Source organism: Pteropus medius, unplaced genomic scaffold, assembly GCF_902729225.1.
Source record: "Pteropus medius unplaced genomic scaffold, Ma_sr-lr_union100, whole genome shotgun sequence".
In the NCBI taxonomy this organism is placed as follows: domain Eukaryota; kingdom Metazoa; phylum Chordata; class Mammalia; order Chiroptera; family Pteropodidae; genus Pteropus; species Pteropus medius.
In genome coordinates this window covers 769,797-790,375 of record NW_024345916.1, presented here as the reverse complement: position 1 = coordinate 790,375, position 20,579 = coordinate 769,797, and the positions used below count along the sequence as shown (strand labels likewise).

The following is a 20,579-nucleotide window of genomic DNA, read 5'->3' as shown; positions in this document are numbered from 1 at the left end:
GACTCCTGGCAGTGATTCTGATGGGCACCTGGCTCCTGTCAGCAGAATGCTGGCCAAAAGAGGAGTGTGAGCAGAGGGCTGAAATTTTCCAGAAATAGGAATTTTTTAGGGGAGATGCAGCAAAAAGGTACAGGGTTTAAAGGAGTTCAAGGTTCTATTGAGAAAATATGGGCCATGAGTTCAGACTTGATAGGAAAGAGAAGAAAGTAAGTCTGGGTGTAAATAGTAAATGGGGTGAATGGGCATTTTTTCTTAGACGTATTCAACCCTAGTTGGACAGGATGAATGTTACAGTCCATTTATTTATTGACCACATGTGAAGGGCATCTAAGGCATTTCACATGATACATTCTCACTGTGGGTTAGGTAACTGAAAAGCAGGTTAGATGAGTTGGCAAAAGTCTTGGGATTCAACTGCATGGCTACGTTTTGTTGATGGGTAAATTGGTGTAACTTTTCTGAGGTTAATTTACCATTGTCTGCCTATTGAAATCATGATAACCTTTTGACCCAGCAAATACTTGTTCATGCATCACACATAAAAAGTTACTTCAGCATATGTTTTCTTTTTTAGTTTTTTTGAAACTGCAGTGAATTTTGTTGCTAGTTATTATATTGATTTAAATAAATATAGAATTCTAACATTTTTATTCAGGATTCACCTTTAAATCCCTCTGCATAGATAACTGAGAATAACTTGGAAAAAATATGTAAGGCCCTTGTTTTGAGAGCATGTTCATTCAAACTTGTTAGCCATGTGCCATGAAGTTTGGTTTTTAAATAAATCTCTTTTTACAGACAACAGAGTCCATTTGCCTGTAGACCCAGAGCTTGAATCAACATCACAAAAGATAGAAGATGTTTGTAAATCCTCCAAGCCACTTACTCTGAAATCCGGAAGGGAGACAAGCAGTGTTGTTGAGCGATATACCCCAAGGACCAAGATTAGACCTGCAAGTTTGCCTGTAGATAGACTGTTGCTTCTTGCAAGCCCTCCTCATGAGAGAAATGGCAGAAATTTGGGGAATGTAAATTCAGACAAGTTTTTCAAGAGTCCTACCTTTGAAGGCGTTAATAGAAAAGACACCCCTACTGTTTGTTGCAAATTTGATGGCTTTGATCAGCAAACTCTACAAAAAACTCCAGAAAAACAGTATGAACAAAATGACCTAACTGCAAAGACCACGATTGTGCCCAGTGCACTCCAAGAAGGAGGAGTGATGACGGGCATCAAGATTGGTGGGGACCAGCTACTCAGTGCCACCCAGCCCAGTAAGCCATGCACAGAACCAGCAAGACAGGTGTCAGAGAGACGGTCCTCTGACTCATGCCCTGCTGCTCCTGTCAGAGCACCCAGAACACTGCAGCCCCAGCACTGGACAACGTTTTATAAACCACGGGTTCCCGCTGGTAGTATGAGAGGGGTTGAAGAGAAACCAGCACCCTCCCCAGCAGTGCCTCCTAGCACAGATCATGCTCCTCAGGGGCATGTGCTGAAATCAATTCCAGACTCAGAAAATGCACCAGTTTGTCTCATGCAGCCAATTAGTAGTAAGCCCAAAGAGAACTCTGAGGAGCGTGACTTGCCTGTTGTGCATCCAACATGTCAGAGACCGAGGCTTAAACGAATGCAACAATTTGAAGACCTTGAAGATGAAGTCCCACAGTTTGTGTAGGGTTGTCAAAATTCAGCTTTTCTTTTTTAGTCATTTTGTTTTGTGGTATTGTGTTTGTTTTGTGGAAGAATTTTTGACAGGGCCCCTTTTGTATAGGAATGCCAGATTGTGGAGTTTGCTTTTTGTCATTGTATTGCGCTGGTTATATTGAGTAGTGGAATGTTTTGATAGGGCCACATCTGTGCCTCACTGGAATTATCTATTTCTGAAGTTGTGAATAAGTAGGTGGATTCGTATTTTTTAAAAGTTCATTGATTTTCCCCATAAAATGGTCCATTTAAATGCATCCCTAATATATGATTTAGTTCTCAATAGGTGCAATTGGGAAAAATCAGCTTTATTTTTTTGACGTGAAACTATGCTTATTTATAAAAGGAATGTTTCTGAATGCAAGTGCCTGAAAGATCTTTGTTTAGTATGTGTTTTTTTCACACAATTTTATAGTGCATCTTTGACCATTGTGCTTTTATGGTATGTATGTAACCTTTTATTTTTTAATTGGCAATTAACTTTTTAATATTTACATAATGGCCAGAAGGCTTGCAAATATGTAGTTAATTGCATATTAATTAATTGCCATATTTTACATGTGGTAGTCAGTTAAATCATACCCCCCAAAAATGCACTTAAACCTGTTTCTAAATTATATAGTTCAGTTTTATCTTGTTTGGCTTTTGATGGTTTTAATACATTTAATAGTTTTTCACCTCTTGGCTTTGTTCTACATAAACTTTTGTTCAACAGTTCTGAAACTTTTGGTATTTCATATAATGGTCCAAAAAATGTTTTAAAATTCAATGCATTTCCTCTTGATATTGTCTGGGTTTTTCTTAAAAAAAAAAAAAAAACATTTCTTTCATATGAGGTGTTTTTACTTATGAGCAATTTTATATACTTTTTCTACCTGGACTTTTAACCATTGACAATGTATATTTCATCTGAATGGCACAAAGATTTATTTAAATTGATTCAAAGTATAGTTCAATAAGCCTCATTGTTTGGAATTTGAGAGGAGGTGTAGATGATTGGACATATTTCATTTATAAAATTCCCAGTTTTTAGAACTAGTGCAGTTCTGTTAGTTTCTGGGTTTTGTCATTTTGCCTAAAATAGGATGTAAAAGGGACAAAAAATAAAATAGCCTCTTTTTATATGCGTGAATTCTATTTGTAGTGAATGTTTTTGTATGACCATGTTATCCTTGATAAAAATTATATATATATTAACCTGTTAAATTATTTCCAGTTCTTGTGGCTTCTCTGAAATTGTTGCCTCTTAGGGTATGAAAATTACGGTTTATTAACTATTGGCTTAACACTCGGCTCATACATTCCCTTGACCACTACAACATGGAATACATTTCATGGGAAGTTAGTTCTATATGACATTAAGGACTAGTGAGATATAAATAACCCTTTTGTGCTAGAGCCTTGATTTTAGTCCTCATTGTACAAAATATAAAAGAATTGTATTGCTAGAAAAACCTAAAAAGAAAATAAGAGCCAACATTTATTGAGCCCTCTCTATGAACCATGAACTCTGTTAGGTTCCTACATAAATTATTTCTAGTTCACAGCAGCCTGTAATGGGTAGGTAAGTATTTTATTATTTCTGTGTTACAGATAAGGAAACTGCGGCTTAGTTAAATGATTTGTTCTAGGTTCCACAGTTGTAACAGTTGAGGTCAGGTCTCAAATACAGGGTCATCAGCTTCTGCTGGTCAGTGCAGTTAATTACCGTGTAATATCAGAGTAATATCGAGTAGTGTTTAATAATAGAAAATTCACCTTTAAAAATTTTTTATTGTAAAATATACATAACAAAATTTGCCAGTTTAACCATTTTTAAGTGTGCGGTTCAGTGGCATTAAGTACATTCACGTTGTTCATTCACACTAACCATCTCCAGAATTTTCTCATCATCCCATACTGAAAATTAGAAAATGTACTTTTAAACGTCTTCAGTTTTATTTTACTGTATTAAGATAACCCAGTGAAAGAATATGTCATACAATCAACTGCCCTCTTTGTCTCCCCTCCCTGTTAAACCTCACAAGTGAGAGCTTAAGCTGCCAGTGCATAGATGGAACAAGTATCTCCTGAGAAGATGATGCTATTTCTAGAGTACCCACAGTACACACTGTGCCCTGATACCCAGTCACGTGGCAGTCATTCACCAGGAAGTTGTTTTACGATGCATGGAAAAAATGTGAGCCAAGGGAAAGAGCAACAATGGGAAGTCCTTTTAGAGCTGCCAGACCACCAGGAAGCCTCACGGAAATCATGTTCAAGTCCCCAAGAAGTCAGTTGTGAAGGGTCAATCGAAACTTCCCTACACAGGCTTGTTTTACATGCCGAGAACTTAATTGGAATCTATGAGTTTTTAAAATTACTTTGAGTGCATCGTAGGCAGTGTATTTCTTTTGATACAGAGGTGAAGATATGATCCCTATGAGGGACTTGTTGCCTAGAGAGAGATCTCAGAGGCAAACAGAATCATACCTCGCTTCCTTGGGTGATTTAATTTAAATACGGTACTATGTCTACACTACTCCTACTAACATTGTGTTACTGTTTTCGTACAACTATAAAAATCTCTTTAAAATGGCAACCATTTGTATATTTTTTTGACAAGTTATAGTCAATGTAATTTTCTAGATTTATCTTTTCCAGAGGAAGGAAGTTTTGATGTGTTGATATGATTATATATGTAGACAATTCATTCACATCTACAGTTTAGCAAAGTTGCTGCATTCACAATCAATATGCAAAAGTCAATTGTATTCCTTTATATCAGCAACTAACAGAAAATGAAAGTTTTTAGAAAGATCTCTTAAATAATAGCATAAAATTTTTGAAATACTTAATAAATCTAACAAAATATGTGCAAGATCTTCATGGAGAAAATTTTAAACTATATCAAGAGGTATTTAAGGAAATAAATGGAGTGCTCCATGATTTACATGGATTGAAAGTCTCAATACTATAAAGACGTTCATTTACTTTATGTATAAATTCAATGTAGTCTCATCCAGTGTAACTTTTGAACCATTTGAGAGTAAGTTGCAGATAGTATGCTCCATTACCTCTAAATGCTTTAGTGATATTTCCTTAAAACAAGAACACTCCTACTTAACCATAGTATGACCACCAAAATCAGGAGATTAACAATGACACATGATACCTAATCCACAGACCACATTCAGATTCACAGATTACCCCAATAATGTTTCTCTCTGTTCTAGCATCCCAGTTCAGGACTATACGGTGCATCTAGTGGTCCTCTCTTCTTCAGTCTGGAGCATTTTTTCAGTCTTTTCTTTCATGACCTTGACATGAAGAGTACAAGCCAAGTATTTTGTAGAATGTTTCTCAGTTTGGGTTTATCTAATGTTTCCTCATAGTTAGAGTCAGGATAGACATTTTTGTCAGATATATCACAGGAAAGATGTTGTATTTTCACTGTATCACACCAGGAGATATACAATGTCATATTGTCCCATTCCTAGTGATGTTAACTTTGATCCCTTGGTTAGGATAATATCAGGTTTCTCCACTGTAAAGTTAATAAAAAGAACTTTGTGGGGGAGATTCTTTGAGACCATGTAAATATCCCGTTTGTCATCAAATGGTCTCCAGTTAGTTTGAGTCCATTAACACTTAACACAGATAATACTATTCTGGTTGCCAAATGGTGAGTCCATCATTACTTATGCTTTGATTGATATTCTACAGTAAGGAAGAGCTAACTTTTCTCCATTTGTTCATATCTTTATTCATTTATATCATTATGGCCTCATGGATTCCTACTTTATTCAGTAAGTTATAATATATTACTGTCATTTATTTCGATACTGAACTTTTGCCATATTTGGTCTACGGGAATCTCTTCAAGCTCACTTTTATGTCCTTTTGACTTTTTGAGCTCTTTCTTTTTTGACACATCAAGGTGTTCCAAGCTTATCTGGGACTTTTCCCTGCCCCAGCCATTTTTCTAAGGAGCCCTGGTTCTTTAAAAGGAAAACGGTATATGGAAAACGAGCTGAGAAGAGCTCGTTGCTATTTATAAGTCATTGGTTTTAAGCCCTATTGGTACACAGATCAAAGAAATACATGTGTGAATACACAGATGTTTATATGTTCTTCTATGTACATACATATTGAAAACCTTGAGTTCACATTGATACTTTCAATGCTAGTTCAATACTTCAAGATTTAATCTAGTCTTTACATACTTGTAACTCCTTTCTTTCATAGTGAGAAACCTGGCTCCCATGATCCTAAATACATTATCTGCTCACTCTTCCTTTATATTCCCACCTCCTGACAATGCCAGCTGTTGTGTTGGCCCACATAGCCCCAACTATGCCAAATAAGTGCTCAGCTATTGCTGCCCTGGTCCTGATTCCTAAAATGGCAGTTGAAACGCTACCAACGAAGACCACATCAGCTGAACCCTTAACCCCAGTGATTTCAGTCCTAACCAAGTCATTTAAATCCTAGGCCCTGGTCATCTGGCTAAATCCTTGACCCCAATAGGAAGGGGAAGGAAGGGACAAATTTATGATCTTTGAATAATGAGCAGCTATTAAATACTTGTTTATTGAATTTACTAGGAAAAAGTTTTAAATGGTTATACACATAAGAAATGTTTAAACAATTGGATATATTTATAAAATTATACAAACTTGTACATTATTTGCCATCCCTTTTTTTTGTCTCAGCTCTAATACTTGCATATATTTTTAGATAGTAGTAGCATTTCCTATAACTACATTACATATTATGCTGTTTTTTAATGTCTTTATAATCAACCAGTTTAATTACTCTGCATATATAAGATTAGCATACTTTCCAGAAAATAGACTCATTTTTATGTTTCTGCATACATAAAATTAGCATACTTTTCAGAAAGTAAACTAATTATCCATGTTTCTGAGTTAAAGTTGTATTTGGGTGTGTCGTTGGCTTTTAAGTAAATAAACAAAAGCCTTACATCACAAGAAAACCTGTCTCAGTTTGTCAAGTATGGCCCTGCCCACTTGTTACAGGATATTTTAAATCTTCCTTCTAATGAAAGAATTGGAAAGAAAAGATTGTGTAACAGTGTGAATAGACCGTGATCTTTCATTATCTAGGGAGTGCTAATAAGTGAATGTGACTCCAAAATTTAAAAATCAAGAGATAGACTAAGTATGATAAGATTTTATTTACAATTGTTGGCATATGACAATTGCTGTCTGCCAAATTAATTACCTGTTCTCATTTCATTTTACATCAGAAATTCGCTATTTAGGATCTACTTCCAACAAAATCAAAACTTTCCTGTATCCAACTATTTTCTTCACAGTTACCAGTCAGATCAGAATGTGTCGTGATTCAACTCAGGGCAAAGAAGTGAATCTATGAATTCTCCACATATAAATGCAGATACATATTTAATAATTCAGATTCAGTTAGAGTTTTGAATGATTTTTGTTTTAAATTTGATCATAAATGCAGAACTGTGTAAATGTATATGTATCATTTAAAGAATAAATGATAAGGGGGTTGCTCCCAACCCCCTTAATACAATGTAAGGAGCCACCAGAGCACCCCTTCCTGATCACATGCCTGCCTCTCTCAGCACCAGCTGTAACCACTACCTTGAATTGTATGTTAATCATTCCTTGGATTTTTAAATACTGTGAAATATTCCTGTGGTAAATATACTGCAATTTATTACTCAAGCCACTGTTGACAGACATTTTGGTTGCTTCCAGTTTTTTGTGTTTTTTTTTTTTTTTTTGTCACTATGAATAATGCTGCATTGAAAACTTAATTCTTACTTTCTTTCCTTCATTTTTTTCTTTTTAAAACAGACCTGCTTTGTGATTGTCATCTCATTTAATCTTTACCAAGTCAGGTATTTTTAACTGCTTTTTTCAGATGAGCAAGTAGACTTCAAAGAGATTAAATAACTTATTATAAGTTATGTAGTTAAAAGATGCTAGGACTTGAACCCACATGTCTTTACCATAAATTTTGTCTTTAAATTCTGTTAAGAAAGTCTGTCTAAATTATTTTATCTTTACTTTTCTTAAGATGGGCTGTCATAAATCATATACTTTAAGGCTACATGTTTTTTCTAGTTGCTGGGATACTGACATTTAGGGTTATCATATCCCAACTCCAAGGTCATTTTTAGTGTGTGTGTATTAAAGCTTATTTTAATACTGTTGCATCTAACTGTTGCATCTAAAACTGCCAAAGTTTTTCTGGGTTACAGTCAGTTTTATAGGTTAAACTTTGCTAATAATGAGAGGACAACAGAGCAGTTGACAGAATAAATAAGTTTACACACTCTACCCTAGAACAGTTGGGAAAACGAACCTGTAATTGTGAGTTGTTGAAGATTTTAAGCATAGAGAGAATAAGGTTTGTATAGAGAGATCTCTTAGCTTCTACTGATAATGAGAAAAATAGGCAGTAATCCAGGTGAGAAATAGGCCCTAAATTAAGCCACTGTCTCTGGAGATGATGACCTAAATTCCAGTTTAATTTTAGGAACATAATTGACAGGGATTAGTGACCCATGGTGAATGTGGAGTTGGTGAAAGTTGAGGGTGGAGTTGAGCAGGGTAGAGAAAAGGGATGCTTAACCTGGAAACGGGAAGTAATAGCTTTCTTCAAATATCAGATGTGAAAACAAAGAATTAAAGTCAAACATCTTGTTTGCTCCTTTAGGCAGAATGAAGTTCCATGACTGAGAGTTAAACAGAGGCAGATTTTATATTAGTACTCTCTAAAAAAGCAGTTTATGATTAGAACTGTTTTTGAGTGGAATGTATTTTCTTGCGATTTGGTGATCTTTCAAAAACTGGAAGTGTTCCAGATAAAAAAGATATAACCATCTACAAGGATTATTATTAAGGAAGAAATGGGCTAGATGATCTGTAAAGTCTTTTCAAATTCTCATCTTGATACTGTGCCCTTCAATTTAAAGTGATTGAGATGTTTTTAGGTGCTAGAAATCCTAAAATCATTACATTAAGCAATTTCACTGTTTTCGTTTCATCACTGTTATTAATGTCAGCCAAGAAGCATTTAAACCTCATTACCTAGAAAACATCTTTGAAGTGCTGGGGGCGGAAAAACTTGTCAACCCAAAATTCTATAGAGTAAAATTATCCTTCAGAAGCGAAGTGAACTATAGGTGTTTTGACAAACAAAAAAGAGAATAAGTGCACAGCAGGCCCGCATTAATCAAAATTCTGTAGACAGGTCTGTAGGCAGATGGAAAATGATTCCAGATGGGAATACAGAAATGCAGGAAAGACTGAAGACCTCTAGAAAGGTGACTACAAATGAATATCAACTGTTATAAAGTAATAGTAATGTGTAGTATAAAATTTATGTAGAGTTAAAATACATGGCAACAGTAATAGAAAAGGCAAAAAAAAAAAACGGAAGTATTATGAAGTTCTGGCATTATGAAGGAAGTGGTAAATGTGTTAAATTGAAGATACATGTTGTTAATGTCAAAAAGAATACATTAAAAGGAGAGAAAAATGAAATATTTGAGTAATCTGAAAGACAAGACAGAAGGAAAAAGTAAAACAGAAAATAAATAGTTGGATAGGAAATATAAAATCATCTACATCAGTAATTGCATTAAATTAAAAAATACTAAATACTCCAAGTAATAAACTAACATCAGAATAGGGAAGAAAATGAAACCTAGCTAAATCCTGTTTACAAGAGACACATCTTGTAATGAAGTCACACAAATTACAAGGATGGAAAAAAAACCATACAACTACTAATGAAAAAAATTGATGTAGTTATACTAATATCATATAAAAGTTTTAAGTCAAGAAGCATTACTAGAGATAAAGAAGGATATTCTGTAATAATAAGTCAATCTATAAGGAAGGTTTCACAATTACAAATAACATTGTTTCAAATGCTTAAGGCAAAATAGACAAAGGAAAAACACAAATCCACAATCATAAGCATTATTTTAACATACCTCTGAACAGACAAAAGTGTATTAAAAATATGGATCTGCAGAACAGTTAAACTTGACCTAATTCAGATAGAGAACACTATCAACAATGACAGAATTCATATTTTATTTAAGCCCATATTTAAAATTTACCAAAACTGACAATAACCGGGTCATAAAGCCTCAAAACATTTTAGAGGATTGAAAAAATTTAAAATATGCTCTCTGACCTCAGGGAAATTATGCTAGAAATCAGTAACAAAGATAACTAGAAAATCCTCTAAAATCCAGTACCTGGAAATTAAACAGAACACACTTCTAAACATCCATGGATCAAAGAATAACAACAGACATTAGAAAATATCGTAAACTGACTAATAGTGAAGATGTGCCATATCAAAAATCATAGGCTACAGCAACGCTAAAGCAACGCTTAGAGAGAAATTTATAACCTTAACTACATTTACTATAAAAGTAGAAAGGTTAAAATCAATTAAATGTCATCTCAAGAGACAAGAGAATAGTAAATCAAACCCAAAGGATGTAGAAAGAAGGAAACAATAAATATTAAATATCAGTGAAATAGAAAACAAAGCTGAAGAAAAACAGTAAAACTAAAAGCTTGTTCTTTGAAAAGATTAAGAAAATTGATAACCCCCCAAGAAAATCAATAAAAAAATAACATTAAGAATGAAAAAGAAAATATTATTAGCGATTCTATAAACATTGAAAAGATGTGATGTTGTGATGATTTAATGAACAACTTAAAGTCAATTTGAAAATTTGAATAAAAACAAGTTCCTAAAAAATTAAACTGACTAGAAAATCTGGAGAGTTTCCATCTATTAGTGTATATTGAATCCGTTTTTAAAAGGCTTTTTACAAAGAAAATGTAAGGCCTTACTAGTGAATTCTTTTAATCATTTAAGGAAGAACTTACCCTAACTTTATACAAATTTTTCCAATACATAGAAAAAGGAATACTTCCAAATTCTCTAAATTTATCCTTGTCAGATACCAAAATCTGACAAGAATATTACAATATAGAGAAGAGAAACTTATACAAAACGTATAATGTATTACTACCAAGTGAAGTTAGTTTTCTATGTAGGCAAACGTGGTTTAACATTTGAAAAATCAAATTTACCATATTGCTTTTTTAAATGGAGAAAAATATACTTATCTTAATAGATGCAAACTGAAAAAAAGATTTGCTGAAATTTAATGGTCATTTATAATAAAAACTCTTAGTAAACTTCCTTAAACTGATAGAGATGTAGTCTACAGCTGACATATTCTGTGGTAAAATATTGAAGTTTTCTCCATGAGATCAGGAATGACACGATACCTACAATCACTACTTCTATTCAACATCGTACTAGAGATTCTAGCCATACAGTAAGGCAAGAAAAATAAACGAAAGGCATAATGATTGAAATAGAAGAAGTAAGGATCATGTGTTTGCCGATGATCAATTGTGTACATAGAAAATACAAATGAACTATTATAATTAGTTGGACAAGTTGAGTGGTATGGTTCATTAGTTGATCAGATATGATGGACATCTAAGGCATTTCACATGATATACTCTCACTGTGGATTGAGTGTAACTGAAAAGCTGATTAAATGAGTTGGCAAAATGCTGTGATTCAAGGTCATGCCTATGATTGGTTGGCATGAAATTGGTCTAACGTTTCTGAGGTTAATTTACCAATGTCTGCCTCTAGAAATCATAATAACCCTTTGACCCAGCAATTTCACGTCTATGTATATGTCTTATGGAAATACTTGCTGAAATTTTCATAAAAAGAATTTCACAGAAGCAATTTTTTTTAAAAACTAAGTGTGTTTTGTAGTTATTTATTACATTAATTTTAACACACACACATATATAATTTTATTCAAAGTATGCCTTTAACCCTTTAATATAACTTTAGGGATAGGTATTTCTATCAAGTAAAACAATTTTTTTCTGCTAAGCAGGAAGAAATATTCACTACTATGTATCTTTTAGACTGAGAATAACTTGTTTAATAAAATTATATAATCTCTTTGTTCTGAAAGTGAGTCTGTCAACTCAAGCTTTTTAATCAAGTGGAACACAAGTTTGATTTAGATATAGAAAGTGACAACCCTTTTCTCTTTTCTTCTTTTCTTTTCTTCTTTTTTTTTTTTGAATAGCATTATATACCAGCTCTTGACATTATATATCAAGAGCTCAAAACTTCACTTCTCCCTCAAAATGAAAAATGTCTGAAAAACTCCTAATCAACTTCCTCTAAACCCTGACTAGATCTTTAAGTCTGCCTGTACACTTCTTGCAAGATCTCCTCATGAGGGAAATGGCAGAAACAAGAAAGGTAAATTAAGACGTTTGGAAGTGTTCTTCTACAGAATCTAGAATATCATTTGCCCATGCTGAAACTATGCAAGGAAGGTTGAATAATTTAGTTTTGTCAGATTATGAACCTAGACCAGTCTGACTTCTAAGCCTGTGGTGGTTCTACTATCCCATGATGTGGTATACATTATAAGAAATGTTGATCAAAATAAAATAGCTAAATATATTGAGATTTTGTTAGGTCAGGTACTGTTCTAAGCACTTTGCATCTCTCTCTTGCTCAACAATCTTTAGTGAACTCTCTATTGATTTATAAGGTTATACATCTATGAACTCAGTCAAACTTGGCTATTAATTAAATGCCCTTCAAGTTTAATTTCTAAAAAATTAATTGACATTCATTCTTTTTCTCAAAAACCATTAGGTTTCTAGCCTTGGAACAAGATGTTCTAAAAGACAAATTAATAAATATCTACATCTTGCTATGCTTCAAATTCTCGAACTTATTTCAGAGCACCAAGAACATCGCAGCCCAAACGTGCAGTGACATCCTATAAGCCTCCTGAGTGACTTCTGAGCAACACACGCATTATACATTTTGTGTTTGGAAACTTACAAAGCACAATAAGCTGATTTAAAAATTCCAAAGCTCCACTAACTTTTTGGCTCCTGTTAAATGGTCTCTTTTAATCTATCTTCAATAAAGTACAATTGTCAAGATGATAAATTCAGTAAGAAGCAATTTCACTTTCTAGGGTGGAACCAAGTGCTTGATTGTAGAAATAATTTTCTGACTGCAATGGTTAAAAAACAAAAGAACTCTCCAGGATAAATTAGGTAGTTCTAAAAAGAGATGACAGGATTTTTTTTAACAGTTGTATTCTGTTAAACGTAAGCTTTTATATTCCAAATGATAACTGACAGCTTCATTTTCTAATATTTTTCTGTAATAACCAAAGTCTAGCAAATATATTTGTATTTTTTCATATCAGGATTTTAGGTTTTATCAGTGACAATCATCTAGATTGCACAAAAAAAGATACACTTAAGCCTGTTTCTGAATTGTGGTTTAGTTGAATCTCATTACTTGGATTTTAAAATATGTTGATAGTTTGTCTTTTATCACTTGGTCTTTGACATATGTAAATTTTAAATTTCCGATCAAATTCAAATTTTGCTGATAACTTAAATATTTTCTGTAATACTGAAAAAAGTTCAGAACTTTTTAAATTATAGATTAAAAAAATATGTTTATTCACTTATATGTGGCATCTAAAAAGCAAAACAAACAAACAAAATGAAACAGAAACAAACTCGTGGATGCAGAAAACAAACATGGTTGCCAGAGTGGAGGAGGGTGGGGAATTGGGCAGAAGAGGGGAAGGAATTAACAGGTACAAACTTCCAGTTATAAAATAAGTCACAGGGATATAATGTACAGCAGAGGCAATAGAGTCAATAAAATTATAATAACTATTTATGGTGACAAATAGTTACTAGACTTATCGTGGTGACCAATTTGTAAGGTATATAAATGTTGAATCAGTACGTTGTACAACTGAAACTAATATAATATAAAACTAATAAAAACTAATATAGTATAAAACAATTTAAATGTGCATACAACAAAGCAGAAATATTGGGAGAGGGTTGAACTATTTGTATTTTAAAGCCATCAAACCCTATTTCAAAAATATGGCTTCTTTGAATCTCACAATTTAAAGACCAACTTTATTTTTTCATTGTAAAAAGGAAACATTATAAAACTCAACAACTAGAATACGAATATAAAATAAAACAGTTTTAACCTTTTCACTATTATATAAAATGTATAAAACTTTGTTTACATATATCAATTATATGTAAATATATATAATTATATATTGCCATATGTGAATAGTGCACAAAGCCTTAACTAGTACAAAGATCAGACTAATTTGAGCTTATTTCTGAATAGTTGAGTGAGTCATGTTATTTAGAGTATGACATATGTTTAGAGCAGAGGCAGCAAGCTATGTCCCACGGACCATATCTGACCCACCATCTGTTTTTGTAAATAAGTTGTAGTGGAACACAGTCATGCCCAGTCATTTACGTAGTGTCTGTGCCTGCTTTTCTGCTACAATGTTAGAGTTGAGTGGTTGGGACAGAGACCCTGCAGCCTGAAAAACCTAAAATATTTACTATCTGTTCGTTTATAGGAAAAAATTTGCTGATCCCTGGATTTGATGAATAAGTCAGATTGTGAGCTAAATATTTCTCTTGCTATTCCAATAAGTGTCTGTTTTACATACAGAAATTCTCTCTTCCGGGTTTTGACTAATGAATCTAAAATAGAATTTAAGACGAGCCAAAATAGCCTAAGGGTCCACATTAGTATCTGAACATTGTATTTATCTATAGTACATGTTTTGTATGACCTTGTTATAGCTGCTAAATATATAGATACGTAAACTCAATTTTTGCATCCTATTTCAAGGACTCATCGCTCCTCTGAAATCATGGTCTCTTTAGACTTTATTGAGGTCTGCGAACCATACTCTTGGTTTGATTTTCAACATTTTGAATCATATTTCTCTTGGCTGTGAGATGAAATACATTTCATGGGAAGTTGTATTATAGTTCTAAATGGCACTAAGAACTAGAGGGAAATGAATAGTTCACCCTGTTTGCCCTGTTTGCCTTGTTTTCGGTCCTCGCTGTGTAAAATATAGAAGAATCATATTACTTACAGAAACCTAAAAAGAAAATAATGAGAGCTAACATTTATGAGCCTTCACTATGTGCCAGGCACTGCTAGGTATTCTACACACATTCTCTTGCCCAAGAGAATCACACAACCAGTAATTGACAGAGCAGGACTCACACATAGAATTGTCAGATTACAAATCAGGGCTCTTAATCTTACTGTTAAATAATAGGTGTTAGTGTTTATGCAGTTTAAAATACCTTCACATATCTTTTAAAATGTCAAGACAACCGACCCAGAGAATATAATGGAATTACCTGGTAAATTGATGTCTTCGTTACCCCTCACTGGTAAACCTCAATGGGAGTATCATACTTTGCTTTCATTCCTTTCTTCTTGGCTAGTCTGCCTCTCATTCCCCAACATTCTCCCAATCTACAAACTCTGAGATGAGTTGGGAAATCCTGCCTTTGGAGTCTCTGGCATTTCATCCTACTTATAATACTCAGCATGTAGACACATGACAGCTTCTGAAGGCCATTATACAAGAAAAGATGCTGCTGTTTTTATTATGGAAATCCCTAGTCTGGCAGGTGACTTATTACAAACAGGCAGAGATCTGACTGATGAAAAAGGGTAATAACATGGCGTTTATAAGCCCACTGACTACCTGAAGTCTCCATGGCTGGTGTACTGTGGCGGGCGTGTGAAAGACAGTGTCTGAGGGGTTGGAGAACTCCTCTAAGAAATCTGGCTTTATGATAGGGAGACTCAGTTACAAAGATGGGAGGGCTTTTGATATGTTTCTCATAGTGTACATTTAAGCAATGAATATTTATGGATACAAGGATGGATGTATAAAGTATGTTTCCTGCGATGAATTTTCAAACTAGTGGTCTCAAAAGCAAATGGAGTAAGATCCTCTCTTCCTTAATTCATTTACTTTAGAAATGGTACTATGGCTTCCTTAGGTCCAGCCAGTACAGTGCCTCTTACATTTGTAAACTCCTGAGTTTCTTCCAGGTATGCCTCTATGGTCCTGTAACATAAAATCTATTAATGTGTTTTTATCTGGGGATGGAGCAGGGTGACAGCCTAAAAAGTCTGCGTCACACTTAGTGGATGAACAACATTAGGAACATTCTGATATAGGGACATGTAACAAGAATGCCCGTCACTACTACTATTTAACATTGTACTGGAAATATTGGCCAATGTAGTTAAGCAAGAGAAAGGATGTAGACATATAAAACTTGGAAAGGACAAGATAAAATGATCACTATAGATGAAATATGATTGTAAACACAAAACCTCAAAGAGAATCAGTAACAAACTACAAACAGTAAGAGAACTTGGTAAGATGATGGGAAATTTTAGGAAAAGGGTCTTAAATTAATGAGTAGCACCTAACAGCTATCTTGAAAAAGTATCACTGACCCACCTATTGATAATTGTCTCTGGAAAGAGATAGCCACATTTTGTTTAGGTTTTCTGATTTAAAAACAATATGTTTATCTTTCCAGTTCTGAAAATTCTCTTCAAGTCTGTGTCCTCAAATTACCCAACAGAATCTTCCTGAACCAATACAGAGAATCTGGTAAACTAATTAAGCATTTTTCCTAAGCAGCCTATTAAAAAAAAAAAAAAAAAAACTCAAGTAGATTTTTGCCTTTTGTCATCTGAGGCCACCTCAGTTTACTCCAGAGTAGTGGTGGTCCTATTAGAGATTTTCAGTTTATGTGAATTGGATCTTTCAAGCATTTTCAAAAAAAAAAAAAAAACCAACTTTCTAGGCAAGTTTGTTGCAGCTACTTTAATAATCATTGTGCCTATGTCTCCTGTAATAATACTTAAAATCAGATGATGCTGACCCAGTTAGAGCTAAGGATTAAAGAAATCTGCTTAGAATTTAATTGAGTCCACTAGAGCCACTGCCAAAGAAATGCATTCCACAGAATGCCCTTCAGAGAACCTCTCATTAGCCAGACTGCAAACCTTTGATTTCTTTTCTGTTGATATAAGACTGCCAGGAATTCATTTAAACATGCATGTAACATATGTTCATACATGTTCACAGGATATTGATTTAGTCTTTCATTTTTCCTTGACAACATATCGGTCTTATATAGAACTTAGTTGTTTATAGCTCTACCCTAAAATAAAAATTTGAGGTCATATAATTTTAATAAAAATTGTATACACTCTAGATACTTTCATTGTATAATTTTTGTACAACTTCAAATACTTGCATCAGAATTATGAAAAAGTTAAAACATTGCCTTTTGAACTGGAACCAGTTTTTCTGACTATAGGCCTTTAATTTGAAATTCCAAAAAAACAAATGCAGAGTCTATTACTGCTCAAGATTCAGATGCAATAGAATCTGCCCAGAAAATTCTCTGTGCTTTCTCTAATCTCTGCCAATTTTTCATTTATCCTTCCATTTATATATTTGTTTCTGTGTCGGATCTGATGCTATTTACCACTATTATGTTCTAAAATGTGTTCTTACTACAAGTCCTGTGGAAGATGTATTTACGTCAATATCATCTATTGTAGACTAAAAATTCTCTGAAGATAAGACTTTTAACACTGTGGTTTTGCTCCTTAGTTCTGTATTGATACCACCTGGAGAGGTTTGTACATTCAGTTGCATTGATATTGCCCCTAAAGGTTTTGATTTAGTAGATTTTGGATGGACTCAAACTTCAACTGATTTTTTTAAAAGCATTATGGTTAATTCTGATGGACAGTGGAGAGTTGAGAGGCACTCTTTATAAAATTATGCCTAATTCTATCCATGGTACCCAGCATCAATTGCCTGACACATAGACAACCCTCAAAATTGGTTTACATAATTGGTGAACTGGTTTGAGATCAAGCTTCACTTAAGGGGTCATTGGAAATCATTACTTCAAGTAAGTCCAGTGATTCTAAGTAAATAAAACGCTGACAAAGCCACAGCTGCACTTGCTTGAGTTGTGTCATTTGAGTCCACCAAATTACCGATTTAACCCGGACAATCCCAACCTCTTTAGTAATTAAAAAAAAAATTTTTTTTTTGGTAAAGAGATTCTGGTTGCTAACAGCCTAAGACTACAGAAAGAATATACCTTTGTTTTCATAAAATATTCTTTATATTTATGGAGTCCTTTTTTTTTTTTAATTAAAAATGGATAAATAACCATGCATTCCAATAAGAACTTCACATAAAAGGTCCCAGAGCTGAGTTAGATGGTTCAATATTTTAAAATTCCCGAAGATTTGCAGGCGATGTAATGGAAGTCAGTGTTACATTTTCTCAGTATAAACCAATTCTACTCCTGGTGGTTCCTGCAATAGCAAAAGGTTTGTAACAATCTTAAAGCTGTGAGAATTAACTGGACTTGGATGACCCAGCCTGAAGGCAAACCCTGGCACCCCAGTGGAACACTGGCCTGTCCTTCTAATCTCTGGGTTGCTTCTCAAATGCTAGGTGCATCAGAATCACCTGGAAAGCTTGTTAAACATACAAATATTGGGTCCTCACCCCCAGAGATCCTGATTGAGTACCTCGGCTTCCAGCATGTTTAACAGCTGTTCCAGGTTAAGTCTGCTGCAGTGGGTATGAGAAGCACAGAAAGATACTCTAAATTGTGCTTTGTTTTTTCACGTCCAGTAGCTGAATGAAACCTATGCAAGGGCTCGACAACTGAGGTTATCGTGCAAGTTTTCCCATGCTATTTTTTTAACAAATATATTTTTGACAAATGTATTTGTACACTAGAGAAACTTATATGCCCTTGGAGACATTTATTGCTGGTTGAAGTTCAGTCTCGGAGTCAATGTTTCCAAACCCAATGAATTAAACTTTTTTACTAAAGCTGTTGGAAGTGTTTTACAAAACCTATCCTTTTAAACTGAATAAAAACAGAATACAGACCACTAAAACAACTTCAAATATAACTCCTAATCTAATCAAGGGGGAATACTGCAAGTAATCTGACACAGTAACATTTCTCTGCAGGAGGGAGCTGTTAATAAACCACTTAATGTCGCAAAAGTTTAGTTAAAATGGTGCTTCAGGCTGTGAAGCCTCTGTGGGAGAAGAGGAGAGACGAAAAGGAACACTAGTAACTCTTTCGGCTGCTTCACTACCAATGGGTTTTCTCAACTTGGGGCCAAGTTTTCCTGAGAGTGACCTGAGGTCGGCAACTTTCCTTGTTTGCTCTTAATTTTTCTAGTCTGTTTCCTCTTCCCTCCTTTGCTTTCCATTTTTGCTTTCCCTTACTTTTTCTCAGAAGTGTGAGTGAAGTCTGAGACCCAGAGCACTTTGAAAGGGGTTATTTGACCCTTTAAAAAGATGGCTGGATGATATATTTATTTACCTTCAGGCTCTCTGTCAAAGGTCTCATCTTTAGAATGGAAGGGGAATAATTGGGTAAAGCCAACCCATCTTTTCTTTCCTTTGGATGTTCACAGTGGTAATTAAAGTCTATTGTGATGATTTCTGAAATGGAACGGAAAAAGGAAGTCAGTATCCTAAAACTGTATTGGAACCCCAGACAAGCTGCCAATATGTGGCTGAGTCACCGAAAGGTCTGCAAGTTATTTGCCATCAATCAGCACAGAAGGAGGTTTGAATGAAAATCAGCAAAAAACAAATGACTCAGTTTTCCTTTTTAGAAAATGCTCAATTCCAGCAGCCTGATTTTCCTATTGTAGCAAAAGGGATAAAACCACGACCGACCAATGGCAGTCTAGGATGTAAACTTAACAACTGCTTCCTGCACTAGTGTCATTCGAAACGGGGATGCTTCCCGCTCTTCAATGCACTGGGTAACTTTTTGCATGACATTATGTACCAGGAAGAGGAGAGGTAAGTCAAAAGAAGATTCAACCATGTATTTATTTCCTGCTTTGTCAGAGACTCATGTGATAGGAAAGAATGAGAAGGCCTGTAATTCCTTCCCAACTTTTCTATTTATACACGTTTCTATTTATGTGACCTTGGAAGGTCATCCAACCTTTTGAGAGTGTTTCCTCATCTGTGAAATGAGGATAATATCTGCATCACAAGGCAGTTGTGAAGGTGAGTTAGTAGACCTGAGTTAATGTACATTTTAAGCCCTATAAAAATGTAAAGTATCTTTGAAGTGGTGAAGATATTTGGAGGGATGGTGATGGTTATTGGGCCACAGGAATGAAGCAAGAGAGGAAACTGTACTGCTTTTGCATTTAGAGGGGAAATAGTAAACATTTGAATGGATTGAATTTATTATCACAAGTATATTTTTATATGATGAATTGAACCACCATTTAAAAAGTTTAATCATATCATCATTGATTTCAAAATATTACGTAGCAAATGCATCAACAGTAGACATTGCTTATCAAAGTAATAATAGCCATCATTTAATGCTCCCTTTAGACTGACCGCAGTAATAAACTTTTCATACCATTTCAGTTGATCAACAACCACCCTATGCAACAGATATTAAAAATTATTTTTCTCACTTTGCAGGTGATGAAATTGATCAAAATTAAAAATTTTAAAACATTCCTGGAGTCATACAGCTAATAAGCAGTGCACTAGAATTTCAAACCCAAGTGTATCTGACTCTAAAGCATGTGTCCTTAACCACTAAAATCTTGAAGAGAATGGAAGCCACACTATTTTCCATTGAATTGGAATGGAAGTCTTGTCTCTGTGACAAGTGGACCTTGACTTAAGTTCCTCTTAAACCTCTGAAATCGGTACTTGATGATGAGAGTAGCTTAAACACACATACACACATCTGGCCCCTGTCAACCATGAGTTCACTAAGGAGAAGTGTAATGTAACTGACTGACAAAGAATAAAAAGCATAAGTTTTTATTCGTGCCTTAATAAGGACTAGTTATGTGT

At 34.3% G+C, this 20,579-nt stretch overlaps 1 protein-coding gene across 6 annotated transcripts in view; it reads left to right on the top strand.

The window, feature by feature from the left end:
- The window catches only part of ARHGAP29 (Rho GTPase activating protein 29), a 64,461-nt gene extending 61,550 nt beyond the window's left edge, over positions 1 to 2,911 (top strand). For all 6 annotated transcript variants that reach the window (XM_039874798.1, XM_039874799.1, XM_039874796.1 and 3 more), the window contains one exon: positions 799 to 2,911. In XM_039874798.1, coding sequence (XP_039730732.1) covers positions 799 to 1,676 — 878 coding nt within the window. In that variant the 3' untranslated portion in view covers positions 1,677 to 2,911. The remainder of the gene's footprint in view (positions 1 to 798) is intronic.
- The last annotated feature ends 17,668 nt before the right edge of the window (positions 2,912 to 20,579 follow it).